This window comes from Rhododendron vialii, chromosome 3a, assembly GCF_030253575.1.
Source record: "Rhododendron vialii isolate Sample 1 chromosome 3a, ASM3025357v1".
NCBI classification, from domain to species: domain Eukaryota; kingdom Viridiplantae; phylum Streptophyta; class Magnoliopsida; order Ericales; family Ericaceae; genus Rhododendron; species Rhododendron vialii.
In genome coordinates, this window is record NC_080559.1 from 9,221,050 (window position 1) to 9,242,967 (window position 21,918).

The 21,918-nt window shown below is 37.6% G+C and overlaps 2 protein-coding genes across 2 annotated transcripts; one reads left to right on the forward strand and one right to left on the reverse strand.

Moving 5' to 3' along the window:
• Nucleotides 1-2,238: 2,238 nt before the first annotated feature.
• Nucleotides 2,239-9,193, forward strand: LOC131318880 (uncharacterized). The gene is made up of 3 exons (XM_058348903.1): nt 2,239-3,058; nt 7,166-7,334; nt 8,621-9,193. The coding sequence occupies exons 1-3, from the start codon at nt 2,267-2,269 to the stop codon at nt 9,088-9,090; spliced, it is 1,431 nt and encodes a 476-aa protein (XP_058204886.1). The 5' UTR covers nt 2,239-2,266; the 3' UTR covers nt 9,091-9,193.
• A 2,249-nt stretch (nt 9,194-11,442) lies between these two features.
• On the reverse strand, nt 11,443-12,035 carry LOC131318881 (auxin-induced protein 15A). Its single transcript, XM_058348904.1, has one exon. It carries the CDS (start codon nt 11,995-11,997, stop codon nt 11,605-11,607), a length of 393 nt encoding a protein of 130 aa, XP_058204887.1. The 5' UTR covers nt 11,998-12,035; the 3' UTR covers nt 11,443-11,604.
• Nucleotides 12,036-21,918: the final 9,883 nt, after the last annotated feature.

Genomic DNA, 21,918 nt, shown 5'->3' on the forward strand with positions numbered 1-21,918 from the left:
GACAAGCTTAAGAAGAATTAAAAGTAGAGTAAGCAGGAGTAGGACATATTCCCCATCAGAAAATAAAAAATAAAAAAATTATGAAAAATACCAACATAAATAATCACATTAGCTGATGTACGTTATAATGACTTAGGGGAGCGCATTGTGTCTTGACGTATTGTGTTTGGGTCATGACAAACGGGGTGAATATCCAAGTACCTATATATTACTTAAATGTGTAACATCAACCTAACTAGCTAACAATCGTGTTGTATATGGGTTGACACTATTAATCCCATAGGTCAACAATATTTAAAGATGTGGATAAAATTATGAGCATGCCGTATTCGGGTTGATCCTTTTATACAATTTAACTAAAACAAAAATAATAAAAAATGCAAGAAAGAGAAGAAAAAAAATATCTTTTCATGTTTGATTAGCTTGAAAATAATAAAAGTTAAATAAAGGTAGGAGTATTTCTTTTTACAACACATCTAAGCATGGCTACCTTCCTTTAACTTTCTCCCTAAAAAAATAAATGAACTTTACTTTGGGGTGCTTTTGTGAAAATTGTAAATTTTTATTATTTTCATGTTATCAAACACGAAAAAAATATTAGGAGTAATTTTTTTTTCTCTTTCTCACATTTTTTAATCATTTTCACTCTAGTTAAATGGGATTAAAAATATCAACCCAAACATGGCATGCACATAATTTTAGACACTTCTTTAAAGATTGTTAACTACAGGGGCTAACAATGTCAACACGAACACAACACCATTTCAAGCAGTTCGGGTTAATGTAAAAATATGTGATACATTTGAGTGAAGGAATTTCGACATGAACCCATTTGTCGTGACTTGGACAAAATTGACAAGACACGATGCCTTCTCCTACTTCAAATCATTATAATTAACGAAATCAATTTGGTAACGATGGTATTTTTCCTACCGTTTTGTTCCGGGGAATTCATCTAATTTGTGAATACTCTAGTATTTTTTATTCTTAAGCTTGGCGTCTTTTCTTAAGAGGCATGGAGTAGATTGACTTTTCTCATTAACAATTACTAGTACTTAAGTTCAATTAGTTTGGCACTTAACGGAACGATCGTTAGTGCCGTTTAAGAGCAAATGTGAGGCTCCACGCTGGCTTCATATGGAGCCTTGGATTCCCAGAGTTAATCCTCACTATGTACTGGACCACAATGGACAATAACCCACTGGACTGGAGCTGAACCCCAAAAACCCCACGTGACTGACATCACGAGAAGTTACTGTCGTCCTCCGTTGGGAAAAATTCAAAATACCCCCAACCTTTATTCTAAATTTCAATTAGATTTCCAATCTTTTAAAAAAATCAATTTTACTCTCAATGTTATCTTCCGTTAATCAAAACTCATTTCCGTCCGAATGACTAACATATTTCATTAAGAGGCTTCGTTAAATTGCATCTAGATTGAATTTTGATAATCAGAGCCGCTAAATGTGATCAGAACGTGATATTAAAGGTGTCCGTAAAAAATCAGCAAAAAAAATGACCAGGAAAGGCTTCATCTGAATAATTTTTTATTGAATAGTTTAATAAACACTGCTCAAGTCAAGCCCTTTCTAGTCTTTTTTTTTTTGATTTCACGCGAGAAGTCTTAAAATCACTTTCTAATCACATTGAGCGGCTCGGATTATCGAAATTCGATCGGAAAAAGGGAGATGCGGACCGAAGCAAAATCTAGACGTCCGGACTTGAACAAATCCGGATTGATCTGCGCCTCTCCTTTTCCAATCGAATTTCGATTGTTCAATCCTCCCAATCGAATTTCGATTGTTCAATCCGCTCAAAGTGATTAGAACGTGATTTTAAAGATACCTGAGAGAAATTAACAAAAAAAATGATCGAAAATTGCTTGATTTGAGCAGTTTTTATTGAACTACAGTATTCAATAAAAAAACTATTTAGATCTTCCCGATTATTTTTTTTTGCTGATTTATCACGGATACCCTTAAAATCACGTTCTGGTCATATTGAGCGGCTCTAATTATCGAAATTCGATTGAGACGCTATTTAACAGAGCCTTTAACGAAATCCATTAGTCATTCGGACGGAAGGGGGCATTTTAACTAACGAAAGATAACGTTGAGAGTAAAATTGATTTGTTTTAAAAAATTGGGAGTCTGATTGAAATTTAGAGTAAAGGTCTGGGGTATTTTGAAATTTTCCCTCCTCCGTTACCATCAAAGCTTTTGTCGCATGCACTCTTTCCACAATCCAAAACCCCCCTCTCTCTCCTATGTCTGGGCAGCCCACCGACGCATCCCCACCCCATCCCACCGGCCGCCCCGTCGGCGGCACCGAGCACAGCTGGTGCAAGGCCGTCCCCATCGGCACCGGCATAACCGTCCTCGCCCTCCTCCTCTCCAAACCACCCGACCTCTCTCTCCTCCAAACCGCCCTCCGCAACCTCCAAACCACCCATCCCCTCCTCCGCTCCCACCTCCACCTCAACCCCACCACCCACGCCTTCTCCTTCTCCCTTCCCCCCTCCCCTCCCCTCCTCCGCATCCAACCCGTCGACCTTCCCTCCACCGCCCGCATCCTCCACACCATCAGCAACCCGAACAATAAACTTTCCACCTTCCACCTCATCCTCGAACACGAACTGAACCAAAACCCGTGGCAGGACGACGCCACGGGTTCCGCTGCAGATGCTGTGAATGTTGACGTGTTTTTCGTGAGGGTTTATAGGTTGAGCGAGGGGGAGTGGGCCCTGATGCTGAGGCTTCACACGGCGGCGTGCGACAGGACGGCGGCGGCGGCGGTGCTGAGGGAACTGATGGGGATGATGGGGGGAGGGGTAGGGAGGGAGATAGAGGGGGAAGGGGAGGTTAATTTGGGGATTGAGGAGTGTGTGCCGAGTGGGAAAGCGAACAAGCCGTTTTGGGCACGTGGGGTGGACATGCTGGGGTACTCGTTGAACTCGTTTAGGTTTTCGAATCTGGATTTCGTGGACGCCGGTTCGCCCCGGTGTTCGCAGTTCGTGAGGCTGCGGATGGGTGCGGATGAGACGGGTCGGGTTCTTTCGGTGAGTTACTAGTTTTTGGATATTTAATTTTGTTTGGTTTGAATTAGTATTGAGATACTAGCATAAAGACCAAATTGGGGAGCCTCTAGCCGGGACAGCATGTGTGTTAACCCATCGGGTTCAACAGTACGAGGTGGCCAATGACTATAATCAGAAAATTTTGCAATTTAAATTTTGGGCTAAGTTTAGTAATTGTTGACCCAATAATAATCATGCAGCATTTGTGTTGTGTGGTCTTGACCCAGCTGATAGAATAGTAGTCGAATAGTGTCCACACCTCCAGTAGTAATCGAATCTGGATCCCATGTTTGACTCGCCTGTCCCACCCCTCTCGGCCGTTGATCTCATAAATCAACGGCTGAGATGGGTTGAGCACTTCTTTCTCAAAACGACGACGACGTCATTTTGGAGCAAAACATGCTCGGCCCATCTCAGCCGTTGATTTGCGAGATCAACGGCCGAGAGGGGTCGGACAAGGGATCTCAGTCGGTAGTAATCTGACTCACTAATCCCATTAATTTTGTGCCCACCCCCCAAAAAAAAAAGGGAAATTTTTAAAAATGGTCCCTCTAGTTTGCACGAGTTCTCATTTTCGTCCCTCTACTATTAATTGTATCATTTTTAACCCTATAGTTTTCATTCCATCTCAATTTCGTCCTTCTCCCTGACGCCGTCCATGAAACAAACGGAATTGAAGGGCAAAATTGTCATTTTCTCTCACAGAGGGACCAAATTGAAATTTTATGCAAACCAGAGGGATTATTTTTAAAATTTTACATTTTACTTTTGTTTTTTGCAAATAAATTAAAAAAGACCATAAGAAATGTATTTGAAAACTGAATTATTTTTTATTGGGTAATCAAACTATATTGAAAAATTTATATTTCATTACACATTACAAAAATATTAGAAAATGCACAAATCAACGCCTTAGCTAATGTCTTTGTATCATGTTCTTATAATCTTCTTATTTTTTCACCCAATAAAAAAATGTTTAAAATCCGTGTTTATTTGTTATATGAGTGATCTTATGAGTAAGTCCAAAAATAAATACACTTATACCCATATTTTAATGTATTTGATCTCTTAATATTTAATAGTGTTTCATTGCTTAATTAAACACAATTACAAAATTTCTAAATACTACTGAACAACTTTTTCGTTTTAATCTTATGACAAAAAAAATAACGATAGTGAAAATTCAATTGAAAAAAAAAATACAAGACCAAGACAATTAACATAAGGGTTGTTTTTTGAATTTTCTCATATTTTTTGTGATGTATATAATAAAAACTTTACAAAATTTCAACATATATTTTATTATTCACTATAAAATGAGATGAGAAATATATTATATATGATGTATTTTAAATTTATTTACAAAAACAAAAGTAAAAAACAAAATTATAGAAATAGTCCCTCTAGTTTGCATGAAATCTCAATTTAGTCCCTCTGTGAGGAGAAATGACAATTTTGTCCTCCAATTCCGTTTGTTTCATTAACGCCGTAAGTGAGAGGGACGAAATTGAGACAGAATGCAAATTATAGGACTAAAAGTAACACAATTGATACTAGAGGGACGAAAATGAAAATTCATGGAAACTAGAGGGACCATTTATAAAAATTTCCCAAAAAAAAAGCACTTGTGGCTTGGGTTCTGTTTGGAGCAGTTTTATTGGTTTAGTATTGTTTTTCAGCAATGCTACACACATAGCAAAAGTGCACAGATTTTGTACACAGATTTTTTGTGGGGCCCACTACGGGTCCCACACAAATAATCCGAGCCGTTCATTAAATGTAAAACATTTTTTCAAGGGCCTCCGCGAAAAATCAGCTCAATCCGATACTCATAGATGCTCGATTCAATCATTTAACTTTTCATTCAAATTTCAGGATAATGAAAAGTTAGATGATTGAATCGAGCACTTATAGGTGTTGGATTAAGCTGATTTTTTGTGGAGGCCCTTGAAAAAATGTTTTACATTTAATGAACGGCTTGGATTATTTGTGTGGGACCCGTAGTGGGCCCCACAAAAAATCTGTGCACTTATGCTGTGTGTGTAACATTTCTGAAAAAAAAAAAGAAGCTAAAAATAATAATCTTGATCCAAACAGAACCCAAGCTACAGGTGCATTTGAGTTTCCAATTGCTTTTAGCATTGAAGTTTGGGGAAAGGAAGATACTCACTAAAGGAGTTGGATTGTTGACCACACTGTTTTGTTCGCAATGGTCTTGCACGTAGCTCGTACCGATGCTCGCAAACCAATTCATTTTTGATATTCGTCAAAAATATCATATGGGCATTATTAGGGAGTACTGCTATGGGTACCGACGGTACCCATAGGGAAAATGCACCGACGGCCACCGGACGGCCGTCTCCAGTCACCGGACGGCCGATCCGAGCCGTCCAAAAATTTTAAAAAATAAAACCGAGTGGCCTTACGCGAGAATCAATGGCATCCGAGGTGTGTAGGATACTTGATCCGAGCACCCATTTTTCGTGTATATTTGTATATACGTGTATATACACGAAAAAGGGGTACTCGGATCAAGTACCCTACACACCTCGGATGCCATTGATTCTCGCGTAAGGCCACTCGGTTTTATTTTTTAAAATTTTTGGACGGCTCGGATCGGCCGTCCGGTGACCGGAGACGGCCGTCCGGTGGCCGTCGGTGCATTTTCCCTATGGGTACCGTCGGTACCAATAGGATTTCTGATTATTAGGATGATTGTATATTCGTATAACTGTAGCCGCGCGAACGAACCATATTTGTCTTTCGGAAAAATGGGTGGCTTGTACAGTTTTCAACAGAGGACCGTTCATCTTCTTGGAAACAAAACTGATCTGATCATGTAGTTATGGTTTTCCAATCATCCTGATTTTGCACAGGATGATTTGCTCTATGGGTGCGACAAGATGAATCTCAGATCATCTAGGTAGGCCTTGCTGTGGGCCCATTGAGCAATATTCCCTTGTGAAATAAAAGTGCATTGAAGGATAGACAAAAAAAAATTCAAATTCAATGGAAAAGTTGCTTGTAAAGAAGCTAAAAGCCTAGTAGGAAAACATGTAAAAGACCTGATCCAAACATGGCCTTACCTGAGATGTCTAAGACCTTTTTGGGGGTTCCAGGGGCTTGGAAAAAAAATGAGAATTCATAACATAAGCTTTTTACCAATCGCCATCATATTAGGTTTGAGTGGTCATTAGTTTCAATACCTTACGAAAAGAGGAAACAAGTCGATTGAAAAACTGCCAAGTTAATCCACCTATCCGTCATTGTTACTCTTTGTCTGGTTTTGGGTTACCCACTGGCAGTATACTTGCATGTGGGGCTGAGGGTCCTAATCAAAGGTTGTTTTTTTTTTTTTTAAAGATTGGGTGATCCAGAGAAAGTCCACCACAAACAGAGAAAAACAAACAAGTCTAGCAAATTGGTCCAAATACACATGTAACACATCATATGTTGAATCCAACATGTTTCTGATTGTATAAAGAGTGAGGGCCCCTTGATCAAGCCTTGATTGTTTTAATTTTGAGTTTCTAGAGTTGAAATATGTTACTATAACTCCAAGTTTAAATTTTATGGCAGTTATTTTAGCAAAGCATATACAGCATCTTGTTATCATTCATATATCCTTAACTCAAAACTCAGATACATTTTGGGTCAATTTTTTTCAGATTTAAGGGGTCGGTATTTGTGGGTCACCAAATGCTCTTAATTTTGAAACCACTGAATGCATTCAGCTTTGAGTCCCTTATTACAATATTCGGCAAGGTTTAAACTCTTTTGCTAGTGGACGAGGAGGCTTTCTTTTTAATTTTGGCACTTCACATGTTTTCAAACAATAAAACTTATGGACAAAGCATTAGACAATGTAATTCACCCAAAACATTGCCTGAGTGACATGGTTGGTGGAGGGTAACAATTGTAGGCACCATTATTGTTACCCAACTCGTATTTTGCTGTTGATCACGAAATTTCTTCCCAATTTGTTCATTTTTATTGTTAATTGTTTTATTCTTGCATGTACCCATCAAGCACCCTATACTCTTGCAGAAACTTGGGCACTTACACTATGGTATTTTTTTTCTTTTGCAGGGTTGCAAGTCAAGAGGTATTGGACTATGCGGGGCATTAGCAGCCGCCGGCTTTATTGCAGCTCGTTCCTCTAAAAACCTTCCTGATGATCAATGGGAGAAGTATGCAGTTGTAACCCTCATCGACTGCCGTCCGATTCTTGACCCGGTGCTTAGTAGCCACGATATAGGTATGGCTTTGTCCTCATTCCCTGATCATCCCTCAGTCACTTTCCAACAGTTTTTTTTTTTGGGCGTCCTATAAATATTATGCTTGGATATTGGAACTGAAAGACTATTCTACGCATCATGGTAGATATATAGGTATGGCTTTGTCCTTATTCCTCAGTCACTTTCCAACATTTTTTTTTTTTTTTTTTTTGGGCGTCCTATAAATATTATGCTTGGATATTGGAACTGAATGACTATGCTACGCATCATGGTAGATATATATTGGGCTATGCACTGTGACACATCTAGGGAAAAACAGCGTGTCGGGTCCAATATTAGCCCAGCCCACCCTTCTGACCCAAAATAGCAAAAGAAAACTCATCTGAATGATACTATTGCCAACGCAAACACAAAATAGAAACACTTTGGCAGATAATTGACAGGTGTTGGGAAAAAATGGAATATTTATGGTCTTAAAGTTATACTGCAGACTACGGAGTACCATCTATCAGAAAATTTGTTTTTAATGTCAATTATTAAGTGTAACGCAAGTAGGTCCAATTTTTCTCTCAAATTATTAAATGATTGCCTTTCTTGAAAGACGAAGTAAAGATGAAGTGGTCAACCACTTAATAAAGTGATGTTCAAAAAAAAAATAACACTTGAATAAGCAAAATCTCTGAAGAGCAGAAGGATGCATTAAACGAGCTGGCTTCCAACTAGGATGTAATCGCCATACAAAGGGTAGGTTGTTTAACTTCAAGAGCATGTTGCTACAATTAGATCCGAATCATGTCGTATATGAGCAGGTGAAATGTATAAAGAAAAATGGTGCAACATCACTTGTGCAAGCCCCTTTCAATTCCTTTGAGCTTAGTCTTTGCGATGCTCCCTTGGAACTCTATGATCCTGGTAGTTTGACTGGTCTAATTGTCGAGGGATATAAAGTCCTATAAGATCAAGTAATGTCATTAGACTAACAGTGATGGGATTCAGAATACCACATCCCCAAATATACTTGTCTTTTGTCAGCTCCTAATACTTGTACTTGCTCTGTATTTGGCCAAGTGTTTTTTATCTAGACGCAATAATTGCTCAAATTGTTGTAACACTTGGCAGAGTTATCATGAGGCAGCCTGCCATTTTCATGGCATTTTTGGCTTTCTTCTGAGCAAATGACAATTGGTAACTATTTTTGATTGAATAAAAGCCAGACATGTCTTATAAAAAGAAGATAACCAAATGTTGTTTGATGTGATCTTACAGAGACTTAGTTATGTGACATTGCTGTGCCTGAATGATACAGGGTTTTACCACTCTGCGATCCTGAACACGCACGACATAAATGGGGAAGAAAAACTCTGGGATCTGGCAAACAGAACTTACACGTCCTTCTCAAATGCAAAGAACAACAACAAGCATTTCTCAGACATGGCAGACATCAACTTCCTCATGTGCAAGGCCATTGACAACCCTGGCTTGACTCCTTCGTCGTCCTTGAGAACTTCCTTCATCTCGGTGTTTGAGGACCCCGTGATCGACCATTCTAGCAAAACCCACACGGAGTTGGGAGTGAGGGATTATATAGGGTGCGCTTCGGTGCATGGAGTCGGGCCATCCATTGCTTTATTCCACACTATACGAGATGGGGAATTGGATTGCGCTTGCGTTTATCCCTCGCCGTTGCATTCGAGGGAGCAGATGGAAGAGTTGGCTGAGAATATGAAGAAGATTCTTGTGGATGCTAGTTCTTCTGTGGACAGTCATGCAAGCTAAATTTCTTCTCATGAGTTTCTGGTGTTGAACATGTTCTCTAATGGGAACATTCACATTTCTAAGCGTTCAATAAAATTCTTTCTATCTGTCTCTTGTTTAAGAATTGATCAAGTATTCTCTTCCAACTTTTCATTTCGAATTTTTATCTATCAGGCAAGTGCATTATAGCTATTGTTCACCTGCGTAATTCTCGGGCGTTTTGTATAATATGCAAACATTCCTAATTCTTATGAGTGCAAAAAACAATGTCCTGCTTATAATCGATGGTTTAGTTGTTCCAATAAAGTGGATAAAGTTCCTGGAAGATCAAAGAGTTGCCAAATGCCAACCCCGTTAATTAATATAGGAATTGGATTCTCTCTGGTCCTTAATTTGGATTGGAGGGGATAGTCCAAATCTAGATTGTTTATTGGCGGACAGTCCAAATTTGGAATATATTAATGTATGATTTAGATTTGGATGGTCCCGTTCAGGTTTTGGACTAGAAAGAATTTTAACCCATAATTATAGTAGTAATTGCTTTGTCAAGTAAAAGCTCTAGATCGTTTATTGGCGGACAGTCCAAATCTGAAATACATTAATGTATGATTTAGATTTGGATGGTCCGTTCAGGTTTTGGACTAGAAAGAATTTGAACCCATAATTATAGTAGTAATTGCTTTGTCAAGTAAAAGCATTTATGGTGCTGATTTTGTGGTAGTTTGTATACAGAAAATGTTATGGTACATGAAAATGTCTAAGAAAAAGAATGGATAGTGTTGATGTGAATCTCAATCGTCCATTCTCTTTCCAAGACAATCATGTGTCCTATCAAGTCCCTTTGTTTACCGCGGCTACAACACATGGTATAGTAGTATACCAATTTGCTCAAGCTTCTCCGGTACGTTATTATTTTAAAACTGTACAAAAAAATGAGCAAATTATATGTTTTCGCAACTCAAGGTCCGACTAGTTTATATGCACATTTTCGCAACTCAAGGTCCGACTAGTTTATATGCACATTGACTAACTTTGGGAAACCAATCATACAGTCCATTAGCAGGAATTGAGATTAAAATCAGGACAATCCTATACGTAGGCCGGTCCTGAATTTTTGGAGGCCTAAAGCGAAAGTAAAAAATGAGGTTTTTTTACAAATTTGTAAGACAAACATAAGATAAAAAAATCACTTTTCCCAAAATAAGAGAGCACTGACCAATAAGAAAAAATCCCAACTGCATTCGGAACAAGTGATCTATCACTTGCTGTATTGGCACCGTGCATGCACAGATTTTTAATGGCTTCAAAGTTCAAAGCTCTTGTTCTATGAAAATGAGAAATTTAGATTTTTTATGTTAAGCTCTAGTACACGTTTGCACCCAAAAACAGGAAGATATTTAGATTCCAATGAAGTAAGATTAAGGCATTTAGTTGGGGCAACCGCTGAAACAAACCCTCTCTCTTTCTCCGAACCCTTCTCTCTAAATGTTGGTATGTGTTCTTTTCAAACCAAATTAATGAATCAAGTCAGTGAAGAAAGCGTGTCGTCAATCACTCAAGGTGAGTATGGTTGGTGTGTTGTTTTGAAAAACATGGCACTGGCCGGACAATGGTAAGGAAAAAACAAGAGCCCAAAAAAAAGAAGGTAAAATCACGGGCACAAAAAAAAGCATGATAAAAGCACGGACACGAAAAAAATACGGACACGGAACGACAAGCTGTTATATTTATTGTAAATTATTTTTAACGATTAATAATTTTGTTTTGCCAAGAAAAACGAAAACTTCCTTGGTCAATGGTCTTTACTATAGAAAACCTAATTCCAATTAGTAAGATGAATTATCTGATAAAAATGGATCATTTAGTTCTCCAATTTATAAATATGCCACCGAGTATTTTTGGATCTTGCTTTGACTGAATTCGTGTTGGGTCTTTATTTCATCTTTGGATGAGCTTTTTTTTTTTTGGTTATATACTACATAAAACTACTATATATTTTGGGAACCTAAAAATCTGTCAATTTTTTTTTTTTGAGCTTAAAGCCATGTAACTTGGGCTTTAGCCAGCCCTATATGAGTTGACCTCATTCGAGTTGAAACCTCATGATACCTAGTATATTACTCCATCTGTTCCATATTGAGGGTCCTATACTCTCTTTTGTCATTTTTGAAATAAAAAAATCAATTATTTTTGTGCATAATTTTTTGAATTTTTTGCACAGTATTTAAAATCTCGATTTATACTTTAATTTGGTGCAAAAAAATTCAAAAAATTATACACGAAAAATTGATTTTTTTCATTTAAAAAATGACACGATTTTTCATAATGGACTCTCAATATGAAACGGAAGAAGTACTGTTTAGACTTTTACTAATTTGGAAAGGAAAGGGTAAGAAATATACCCCACCTTTTGGAACTGAACTAATATGTACAATACGATTGATCTCTACTTCATTTGAAGGAGCCATAATTCTCTCACTGAAAGATGATCAAAATGAAAAACTCTCAATCAAGCTTCCTTCAAGTTTTCTCTCTCTAAATGAACTCTTCAACCAGCTTCCCAAAGTCAAACCTCCCATGACAGCATTCAACAGCACTCACCACCTCTTGAAAAGCGTTGACACTGCAAGGCACCACCAGCCCATTCCTCTGCTCAAACCCAAACTCATCGTACGCCTTCTCTAACAGCATCTTGAACAGAGGGTGCGTCAAGTACCCCGTCGGCACCACGAACCGCCGCCGCTCCTCCCCCACGTACACCGCCAAAAACCCCGTCGGGGTGGCGGCCGACGTCCCCGAGCCTTCCTCCCATTGGTGATCATCCCTTAGCAAACACTCGTGGTACGTTGGCTCATGATCACGTGAACCCCCCATTACCCTCACTTTCTTGGCTAGTTTCTTGACAGACCCCATTTTCTTTCCCAGCATTTTGAGAGAGAGAGAGAGAGAGAGAGAGAGAGAGAGAGAGAGAGAGAGAGAGAGAGAGAGAGGAGTGTGGGTTTAGAACTTCGGAAGGGGAATGGCTTAAAATAGCTAGTGACGTGCTTTTGACTTCAAAAAAATTGAGAACCTATGATTGTGGAGGTGGTTTTAGGTTCTCTGTCGTTGGGGATTGTCTTCATGATTATTCTTCCACGTGTAGAATAATTAGCTTAAGGCTCGATTGGATGCGGGATTAGATTAAAGCCCCGTTTCGGAAAGGAAAATAAGTATTTATTTTTTAAGAAGGCAATTTCAAGTTCAAAAATCATGTGCTTACGCAAATTATTTTTCTATCAATATGGATCTTGTTTGATAGATCTCATTGAGATTTTTAATACGGTGCAAAAAAAATTAAAAAATTATTTTTCGTTTACATTATTTTTAAGTTTAAAAATGTAAAATAAGTACTTATTTTTTAAGAAGGTGTTCTGAAACGGGGCCTAAGAGGTATTATGTAAAAAAGAGGAATTGGATAGTAGGAGATATTATGTAAGAAGGGTTGGCCCACATTGATGTGACAGAATGATTAAATAATACTTGATTTGGCTGATGGATGAAATGAGAGATAATGTTATTTTGTAGTTGAAATGAAAGAGAGAGAATATTAGGAGGGGGGATTCCACAATGCCGGCTCAAACCCTATCTATATGTAAGCCCCCCTCAGGGGGTATTAGGGAGGGTTATGGAGGAGGGGGTATTATCAAATTCCCCGATTTTGTCTTCTCAAACCATGTTATAGAACCGGCCCCACGGATTAAAAGAGGGAGTTGGACAATACTCCTTCATAGTGTGGCATCCAAACGAGCCCTTAGGGCAATAGGAAATCAATGGTTGAATTAATTATTCTTAGGAAGTCATGGGAATTGGGACCGACATAGGATTAATTTATAAGAATTTTACACAATTAAAAACAATACCAATATTTTTTAGCTTTTTCACATGTTTTCTTTATTTAATGAACGCATAAGGAAACATGCATGGATTTATCGACAAGCAATAGTGATTGACAACAAAAAAAAAAATTACCGATATTCTTTTTTTAGCCCTTTTTTTATTATATAGAACTCCATAAAATAATATTTTTAAAATTTATAAATATTTTTTTATGTATTTTTGTGGGACCCAAAGTGAGTCCCACACGTTTGCGGTAAGCCTAGACTTTCTGATTGACAAGTGAGGAGTGCCAAGATAGAAATCAGAATATATCCCTTGGATTGGGCGGCAGCAGCACCACTTTAGCAAATGATAAGGCTTCCGGTGCCTTAGTACATGGATGGCCTACATCTCAAGTTAGGGCGGCCAAATCAACCGAAGTGCTCATTCGGCTAAATAAGTTATTTGACTTATTTTTTTAATTTTTTTTAAATTTTTTTTATATTTATTAGTTTTTTGTCCATTTTTTGAGGATTATTGTTTTGTCATGACGATAGGAATCTAAAAATTAATAAATTACGATCAAAATCTAATTTTTTTTGAATAAAGACGAAAATAAGCCAATAAACCAAATGAGTTACTTGAGTTCGTTAAAAGCTTCTTCAAGAGTTGTTCGTCACATAAACAAATGAAGCTTGAATATCTTTTTGAAGCTCGAGCGTTAAGTTTTCAAATCAAACTCAAACAAACTATTATTCGGCTCGTTTGACTAATGATGTATAAAAACATCAAGCTACTAACTACTAAGACGGCTCATGTTTAGCTTGATTAAAGCTCATTTGACATCGGCTAGCTCGTCTCATAAATAAGGTAAGCTCAAACATAATTTTTAAGCTCGTTAAATTTTCAAACCAGGCCTAATCAACCACCTTCTCAGATCGTTTGGTCGTTTATCATCCCTATCTGATCAAGTCTCTATCATCTAATTACACATAAAAGAAATTCAAATCCAGGAGAAAAAAGGTTTATATTATAATGTTTCGTCCAAATTGAAGCTTGCAACTTATCAAAAAGGAAAGAATTGAAAAAAGTTAATCACCCAAAGTAAATAATAAATAATAAGGTTTCGTTATCAACTCTTAAGTAGGTTAGATTTTACAATATCACTCATGATATATATAGCCTATAGTGCTTTTAAAAAAACAGGTAAGAAATAAGAATCAAATACCAACCACCATTTTAATATTATCTCAACTTACGAGAAGTAGAATCTGAAATTATTCTATGACCTACAACAAAAAAAAATGTATGGTTTGTTATAACCGTTCTATAATTGATTCGAGTGCCATATTTTATAAGGACTTGGCTTCCCTTCCTTCCGTACCAAAAAAAGGGTGCAATGCACTAGTTAACTCTCAAAAAATAGAGTCAGGTTATACGGACTTTTTCTCCGATTTTAATTGGGCTCCTACAAGTGGATAGTAGAATCGAACTTGCAAAATTAATTGAGATACACATAAGTTAGTTCGAATACCCAAACTATGAAAATAACTTTAAAAGATAGAGAATCCTAACGCACCAACCACTCAATGTTGAAGCAAAGGAAGAGGGAGGGAGAGAGAATCCTCAACACATACCTTCTAATACGAGAGAGAGAGAGAGAGAGAGAGAGAGAGAGAGAGAGAGAGAGAGAGAGAGTGGTGCGGTTGGTGGTCGGCTGAAAATGATGGATAGCTTTGTTGTAGTGGGGAGGTTGTAGTTGATCATGTACTTAATTAATACTTATCTTTTGCCTTTTGGGTATTGGAAATGGGTTGCTTTAGACCCCATAACGTGCTTGGAGCTAGGAAAGAAGCCTACTATAATTCTGACCAAAATGCTTGGATATTAGTAAAGAAATTAAGGGCGACACTGACTTTAAGTCACATAATTTGCATGCGTGAGTGAGAATATAGAACGAGACTGTAAAAGCTTATTTAAAACACATTTAAAATTACTTAAATCCGTGAAAGCAAGGATCGAGAGCGCGAGCGCAGTATAAAAATTGAAAAGAAGAGTGCACGACATTTTAAAGAGTATATTGTAACACTTTCCTTTAAAAAATTACGTGAATAAGAACCGTATTGCTTTCGGAGAGAAAGGGAGAGATCTAGACAGTATAGTTGACATGAGAATGGATCTCCATTAACAACAGGACATAGATGATCTAGAGTGAACTGGACCAAAGCACAATCCATTTGTCAATTTTTTGAGGCTTGGTTCACGGCACAAGACCCTATTGTACAATGAAGTACATCAACTTGTGAGGGGACTCCATTGGACATTATTTAGCAAGATCTTAAATAATGATGGAAATGGAACCTTTTAATAGTATTCTGTAGGGCCTATCATTCTTTCAAACAGAAAGTCTACCCCCAACGTTTTGTTTCCCCACTCTCCCATCGCAGCTCTAGCTCAATTTTATTGTTCGTCTCAGTAGGTCAGAATTTTAAAAAACTCTCTTAGGAAAAAATTTTATTTTTATTTTTATTTTTTGCCATTCATTAATCCTAATCTACACTATCCTAGGGGACTTGGGGGAGGGACATGAGGCTTACGGGGATCGAACCATGCCCATGTGCATGAGAGTATGTAAAGGAAGTCAACTACACTCCAGTCCACTTGGTTTTAGGGAAGAATTAAGCCTCTTCCATTTAGGTTTTGATCACATGTGATCGGCACACCCAACTTTTCCATCCAAAATGTTAACCATCATTAACGATTAGACCACATAAGATGCAAACCGAAACGATTAGTCCGACGGTTGTCGGGTGTTCAATTTTTTTTAAAGCTTTTGTCCGTAATTCAATGAGATAAGTTAACCAAAAATAATAATGTAGTTATTGTCATGAATGCAAAATTAACACATTCAGACTAACGACAATAAAGATGGAGAGAATATAGATCATGCTACTTACCCCTATAGATTCTTCTTTTTCTCTTTCGTTTTTTATTATGATTGTGAGATGTAATTGAGTTGTGATTAAGTGTTTAATTGGTTTTAGCCAACTTCAATTGATTTTATGAAACGCCATTAATTTATGACACTTGTCATGATGAAAGTCCTCCTCACTAATGACCACTTTAATATATAGTATAGGTAGATAGATATAGATATTTGTAATAAATTAAGTTATGTAAGTGTCGTTGCCGATAAAAAAAAGTTATGCAAGTGCCATTAAATTTATATCAATGTAATTATCATAGTTGACAGAAAAACGAAGAAGAATTTCCTTCTCTTATGTTTGGCTTATTAGATCATCTCCAACCCTTACACAATTTTTACTCAAATTTCAATAAAAATCTGACTAAAAGTTTGGTTTGGAACTGGCTTCCTCAGTTCTTTACTCGGATTTCAAACCCTAACCAACGTCCTTCGCTCACCGCCGCCAAAAAATTGCAATGCGTCTCCCTGTGCTACCCTTGCCCGAGTGACGACGACGACGACTAACTCCTGTGTCTCGATCAATCGATCGATCTCCTGCATCTTTTTCTCTCTTGATCTTTGCTGACGACGATGATCGACCTCTCTCTCTCTCTCGACCTCTGCTACTCTCGCCTGAGTCGTCAACAACAGCCCTCAACCACGAGTAATCACCACCGCCTACCACCAAAATATAGCCATTGAAATTTGGTGAAAAATTGGGTAAAGCTTAAATTTGGTATAACTTTGGGTAAGGAGTGGAGCTCCAATTTGATTGTTTTTTACTCGGATCTGAATTTAAGTTTAAATTTGAGTAAGAGCATCTCCACTCCTTACTCAAATTTTGACTCAAACTTAAATTTGAGTAAAATCACCCAAAACTCCCCTTCACTCCTTACCCAAACCTAAACCATTACTCAAAATTGGTTAGACTCAAACTCTTACTAAATTTTTGAAGACAAATTTCACACCTTTAAGTTTACGATATTGTCATTAATGAAGTTTTTACTCAAATTTGCGCATATTTATGCTTGGATTTGACATTTGAGTTTACTCATTGGAACATACGATACCAAATGAAGCATTACTCATATTTTTACTCAAATTTGAGTAAATGGGTGGAGATGCTCTAAGGCCATCTATAGTGGCATAATAAAAAATGGATAACCAAAAGTTGACACATCAACTTTTGATTATTCATTTAATAGGTTGCTAAGTTTACCAATGTTGAGGTTCACAATGGTCGCTTTTAGTCCATAACCAAAATAAGGGGTCCACAACAATTTCAATCTCTCTCCCTCTCCCCTCTGTTTCCCGCCATTCACTTCTTTTCGTTAACGTTTTTTTTGGGCAAAAATATATTGATTATCTCCCTTAATTTTGGGGAAAAATCAGCGACTTTCTTTCATTCTATTATGAAATTTTTTTTTGGGGGGAAGGGGAATAGAAATGGGAAAGAAGAATGAAATACCTTAATTTGGCGACGATTGGTTGAATTGTAGATGATCAAGAGATATGAACTTCACTTTTGGAGGGAAAGAAAGAGAAATAGTTTGTGGATAAAGTAGAGAATATATAGAGTTGGCGAAGAAGAGAAGAAGAAAATACCAATTGAAACATGCGTGTATATAAATTTTGGAACTAGTTAACTTATGTGATGTGGGGTCGACAAATTTTGATTATTGAAAAATGTTGCTAGTTTTGGTTATCCAAAGCCTAAAATTTGATTATTTCTAAGGATGTTGCTAAGTTTGATTATACCATTGTGAGCCATCTTTTGTACAAACATTGTTAACTTTAAAAACAATTGACTTTTGATTATACCACTGTGGATGGCCTAAGGAGTAGAGATGATATTGGGGAAAGGAAAAAAAAGTACCCCGTCCAAAAATCGCTTTATTTCATTTGTAAGAGGGTGAATAATTTGGAAAAAGTGTGCTTTTACTTTCCTTTTTCAAAAATTTAAATAATAATTTTTTTAAAAATAAATTAAATGACTCGATCTGTATGTGTGTGTGTGTATATATATATATATATAATTTTTTATTGAACGGTTCAATAAAAAATTATTCAAATCAAGCCATACCCGGTCATTTTGTTTGCCAATTTCTCGTAAATACGCTTAAAATCATGTTCTGAACACATTGAACGGCTCGGATCATCAAATTTCAATCGGAAAATGGGAGGTGCAGACGGTAAAAGGGTGTGGACTTGAAACGTGGTGGTGTACATATACACATACACACACACTCTCTCTACTAATCCTATCAGGGATCCTAGACATGCACAAAATCTAGACTTCTTTTGTAGGTCGTTGGATGAGTCATCCAATGGCTATGACAAAAGGGAAGAATCTCGCGGGTCAAATGCATAAAAAAAGAGACGGGTTGGAGGAAACGGGTTCTCTACTCATGCGTGTCAAGACCCAATCCCCTCTTTCCCAATTCCCAGTTCATTACGTTCGGAGAGAGGGAGAGAGAGAAGAGGCGATTTATGTTGGAGCATAAACTTGATTTGGTATTTTGGCCCAAGAAAAATGAAGTCCAAGACAAACCCAATAAAAAAGCCCAAATAGTAGATATTATTGGAGGAGTATTAAATATGTTGTTTCTAGAAGGAGTACTGCTACCGGTACAGAAAAATTGGGACCGAAATCCTACCGACGGCCGCCGGTGGGCCGTCTCCGGCCACCGGACGGCCGATCCGAGCCGTTCAAAAATTCTAAAAAAAAAAACCGAGGGGCCCAACGCGGGAATCAATGTCATCCGAGGTGTGTAGGGTGCTTGATCGGAGCACCCCTTTTCGTGTATATACGCACGAAAAGGGGTGCTCCGATCAAGCACCCTACACACCTCGGATGACATTGATTCCCGCGTTGGGCCCCTCGGTTTTTTTTTTTAGAATTTTTGAACGGCTCGGATCGGCCGTCCGGTGGCCGGAGACGGCCCACCGGCGGCCGTCGGTAGGATTTCGGTCCCAATTTTTCTGTACCGGTATCTTTACTGTTCTAGAAGACCTTGTTCTAGAAGATCCCTGGAAAGTATCTAGATATTTGTTGTTAGTATAAGTCACATGTGTAAAATCTAGAATGTACCTATAAATTATCTTGTAAAAGATATCAAAAAAGTTCAAGTTCTAAGTGAAATACAAGTACTCTTCTCCTTCAAAAATCCTGTCCAAATATATACCTGATACTCTCCCCTTCAGACAATTCAGGCGTTCGAAGATTTTTTAACGATCGATCTGAAACGAACAATATATCCAAGCGACGACGACTCCACGGTCTCTTCTCTTTCTCTTTCTCTCTCTCTCTGCATTTTTCTGCAAAACCAGAAATTAGGGCTTGAGGATTTTTTTTTTGGTTTTGAACCAAAAAAAGCACCAAAAGAACGACTAAAGAAGAAGATTGAATCTCTCTCCCAATCTAGTTAGGGTTCGAGACCTGATTATGGTTTTGCTAATTTCAAACAGAAATTAGGTTTTGTGAACTGGGTTTGTCAAATTAGGGTTATGCATACGCCTTGGGCTTAATAGTTTCAAATTCAAAATTCCAGTTTATGAAAGTTTGAGTACTAGCAGAGTAGGTTCGATTTCTAGTTCATGGGATTTAGGATATTGTATAGTCGGTAGTCTTTTGGATAAATTGCAGCATTAATTTGATATATTCCCTTTTTTGCACAGATGGTGCGTGAGAAGGCCCTTCGTGCACTCCATGAAGGATTTCATAGTTTCTGAAAACCTATTAAAAGACGCCATTGCAGATGCATCATTCTTGTTCTGGGGTCATATTAGACATCAAACCTAAAAAGTTTTCATGTCCAATCCTTGCTTTATCGCGACACCAGAACAAGATGATGCATCTGCAATGGCGTATTTTAATAGCTTTTCAGAAACTATGAAATCCTTTTCATGGAGTGCACGATGGGCCTTCTCACTGCACCATCTGTGCAAAAAAGGCAATCCAATTAATGCCGCAATTTGTCCAAAATTAAAGCAGCAACAGCAAGGAATCCAATATGAAATCACGTTTCACTCTTCGACAAACTAGAATAATCAACCAATGGACCACAATATAAATACAGAAAAAAATGAACAACATCAAAAGAATTGGAACTCGGATGTATTAGGCTGAGGCATACGAGGATTTATCCAGTTCTGGTTCCAAACAGCCTGAGGCCCTGATCTTCTCCTAATTTCTGGTTCGTCAAACCATAACCCTAATTTGACAAACCTAGTTCACAAAACCTAATTTTCGTTTGAAATCAGCAAAACCATAATCGGGTCTTGAACCCTAACCAAATTGAGAGAGAGAGAGAGAGAGAGATTCGATCTTAGTGCTCTTTTTGGTTCGAAACAAAAAAAACCCCTAAAAGCCTAATTCTGTATTTGTAAAAATTGGAGAGAGAGAGAGAGAGAGAGAGAGAGAGAGAGGACATTGGAGTCGTTGTCGCTTGGATTGTTCGTTTCGAATTCGAACGCCTTAATTGCCTCCTCCTCTCTCTCTCCCTCCCTCCCTCCCTCCCTTTCTCTCTCTGACCGTAATGAACTAGGAATTGAGAAATGGGGGATTGGGTCTTGACTCATGTGAGTGGAGAACCTGTTTCCTCCGACCCGTCTCTTTTTTTATGCATTTGACCCACGAGATTCTTCCATTTTATCACAGCTATTGGATGACTCATCCAACGGCCTACAAAAGAAGTCCGTATTTTGTGCATGTCTAAGATCCCTGATAGGATCAGTAGCGCTTTTGCATTCTCTTTGAGCAGGTGTGCCTAAAGACCATATTACCCTCTCCAATTTCGGATAGTACCCAAAACACCATCATGAAACAAATTCATTTAAATTTGTAGACCTAATTTGTATAACGTTTTAGTTGTCTGTTTTGTTTTTCTTTTAGTTCGTATGTTTTTTTTTTTTTTTGGGATCAATGATCGTTTGAGGTGTTCTTGCTTTTTTGTAATTACTTAGATTTAACTTAATTGTTATTAGTATAAAAATTGGCAGTAACATTGTTGGAGGCTTTCAATTACAAAAAAATAAAGGAAGGACAAAAGAGACTTCGAACCAAAAAAACTTAATCGTTATTTTACTTGTCGTTATTTCTTCCAAGCACCAAAAATTTTAAAAACTACTTGGAGAATTTCAATTAACGAAGAAGAAAACAATTTAACAATATAACTTTAAAAAAATTGCGTAAAACATTATTCATACACATTGTATATCATAATAAATAACCAAAGATATGGTAAAAAATTAATTCATAATTCATTTTCATCACATATCTCCCAAAAGCTACTACCGTTGCAAAATGCATCCTGAACATGTCATCCAAATAATTTACCAAATCCAAAATATATTCTGACCATAAAAATAAAAAGCCATAAAGTAGGTTTCCAAAATCAATTAGACCGGTTCTGGACTAAAGTCCCAATATACCCATCGTTTTAGGCCCTCAAAAGTTGGCTAATTTTAGGATCCGAAAATCTATAGACTGTTTGTATACCAAAAAATAGTAAAGGCCCAAGTCCCAGCACAATTCAGCATTCAAAAGCAATGAGGCCCAAAAATTCGGAGACATGATCTTTTTGTGCCGAGAGATTTTCTGGTTATTGAATTTAAATCTTAAAAAAAAATACACACAATTCAATGGCTGAAAAACTTCTCAGTACAAATGGCGCCGGAGTTTTCGGACGAAGCCGAAGAGATCGGACCCCAAAAATTGGGAGGCAGGATCTTCTGTGTCGAAAATTTTTGCGCCTCTGTGCCGAGAGATTTTTTGGTCGTTGAAAATTTTAAATTTAAAAAAAAAAAATAACACAATCCAACGGCTGAAAAATCTCTTTGCACAGAGGCACAAGAATTTTCGGAGCCGGAGAGATCGGGCCCCAAAAAATAGGCGGCCGAATTGAGACTTGTCAAGGTACAGGGTTTCATTTGCAAAACAAAAATGCTAGACACAGAACGTACGGTTGTGATGGCGTCATCTCAAAACGAGGTCGTTTTGACCTTTTAAAAAAAAAAAAACCCACCTC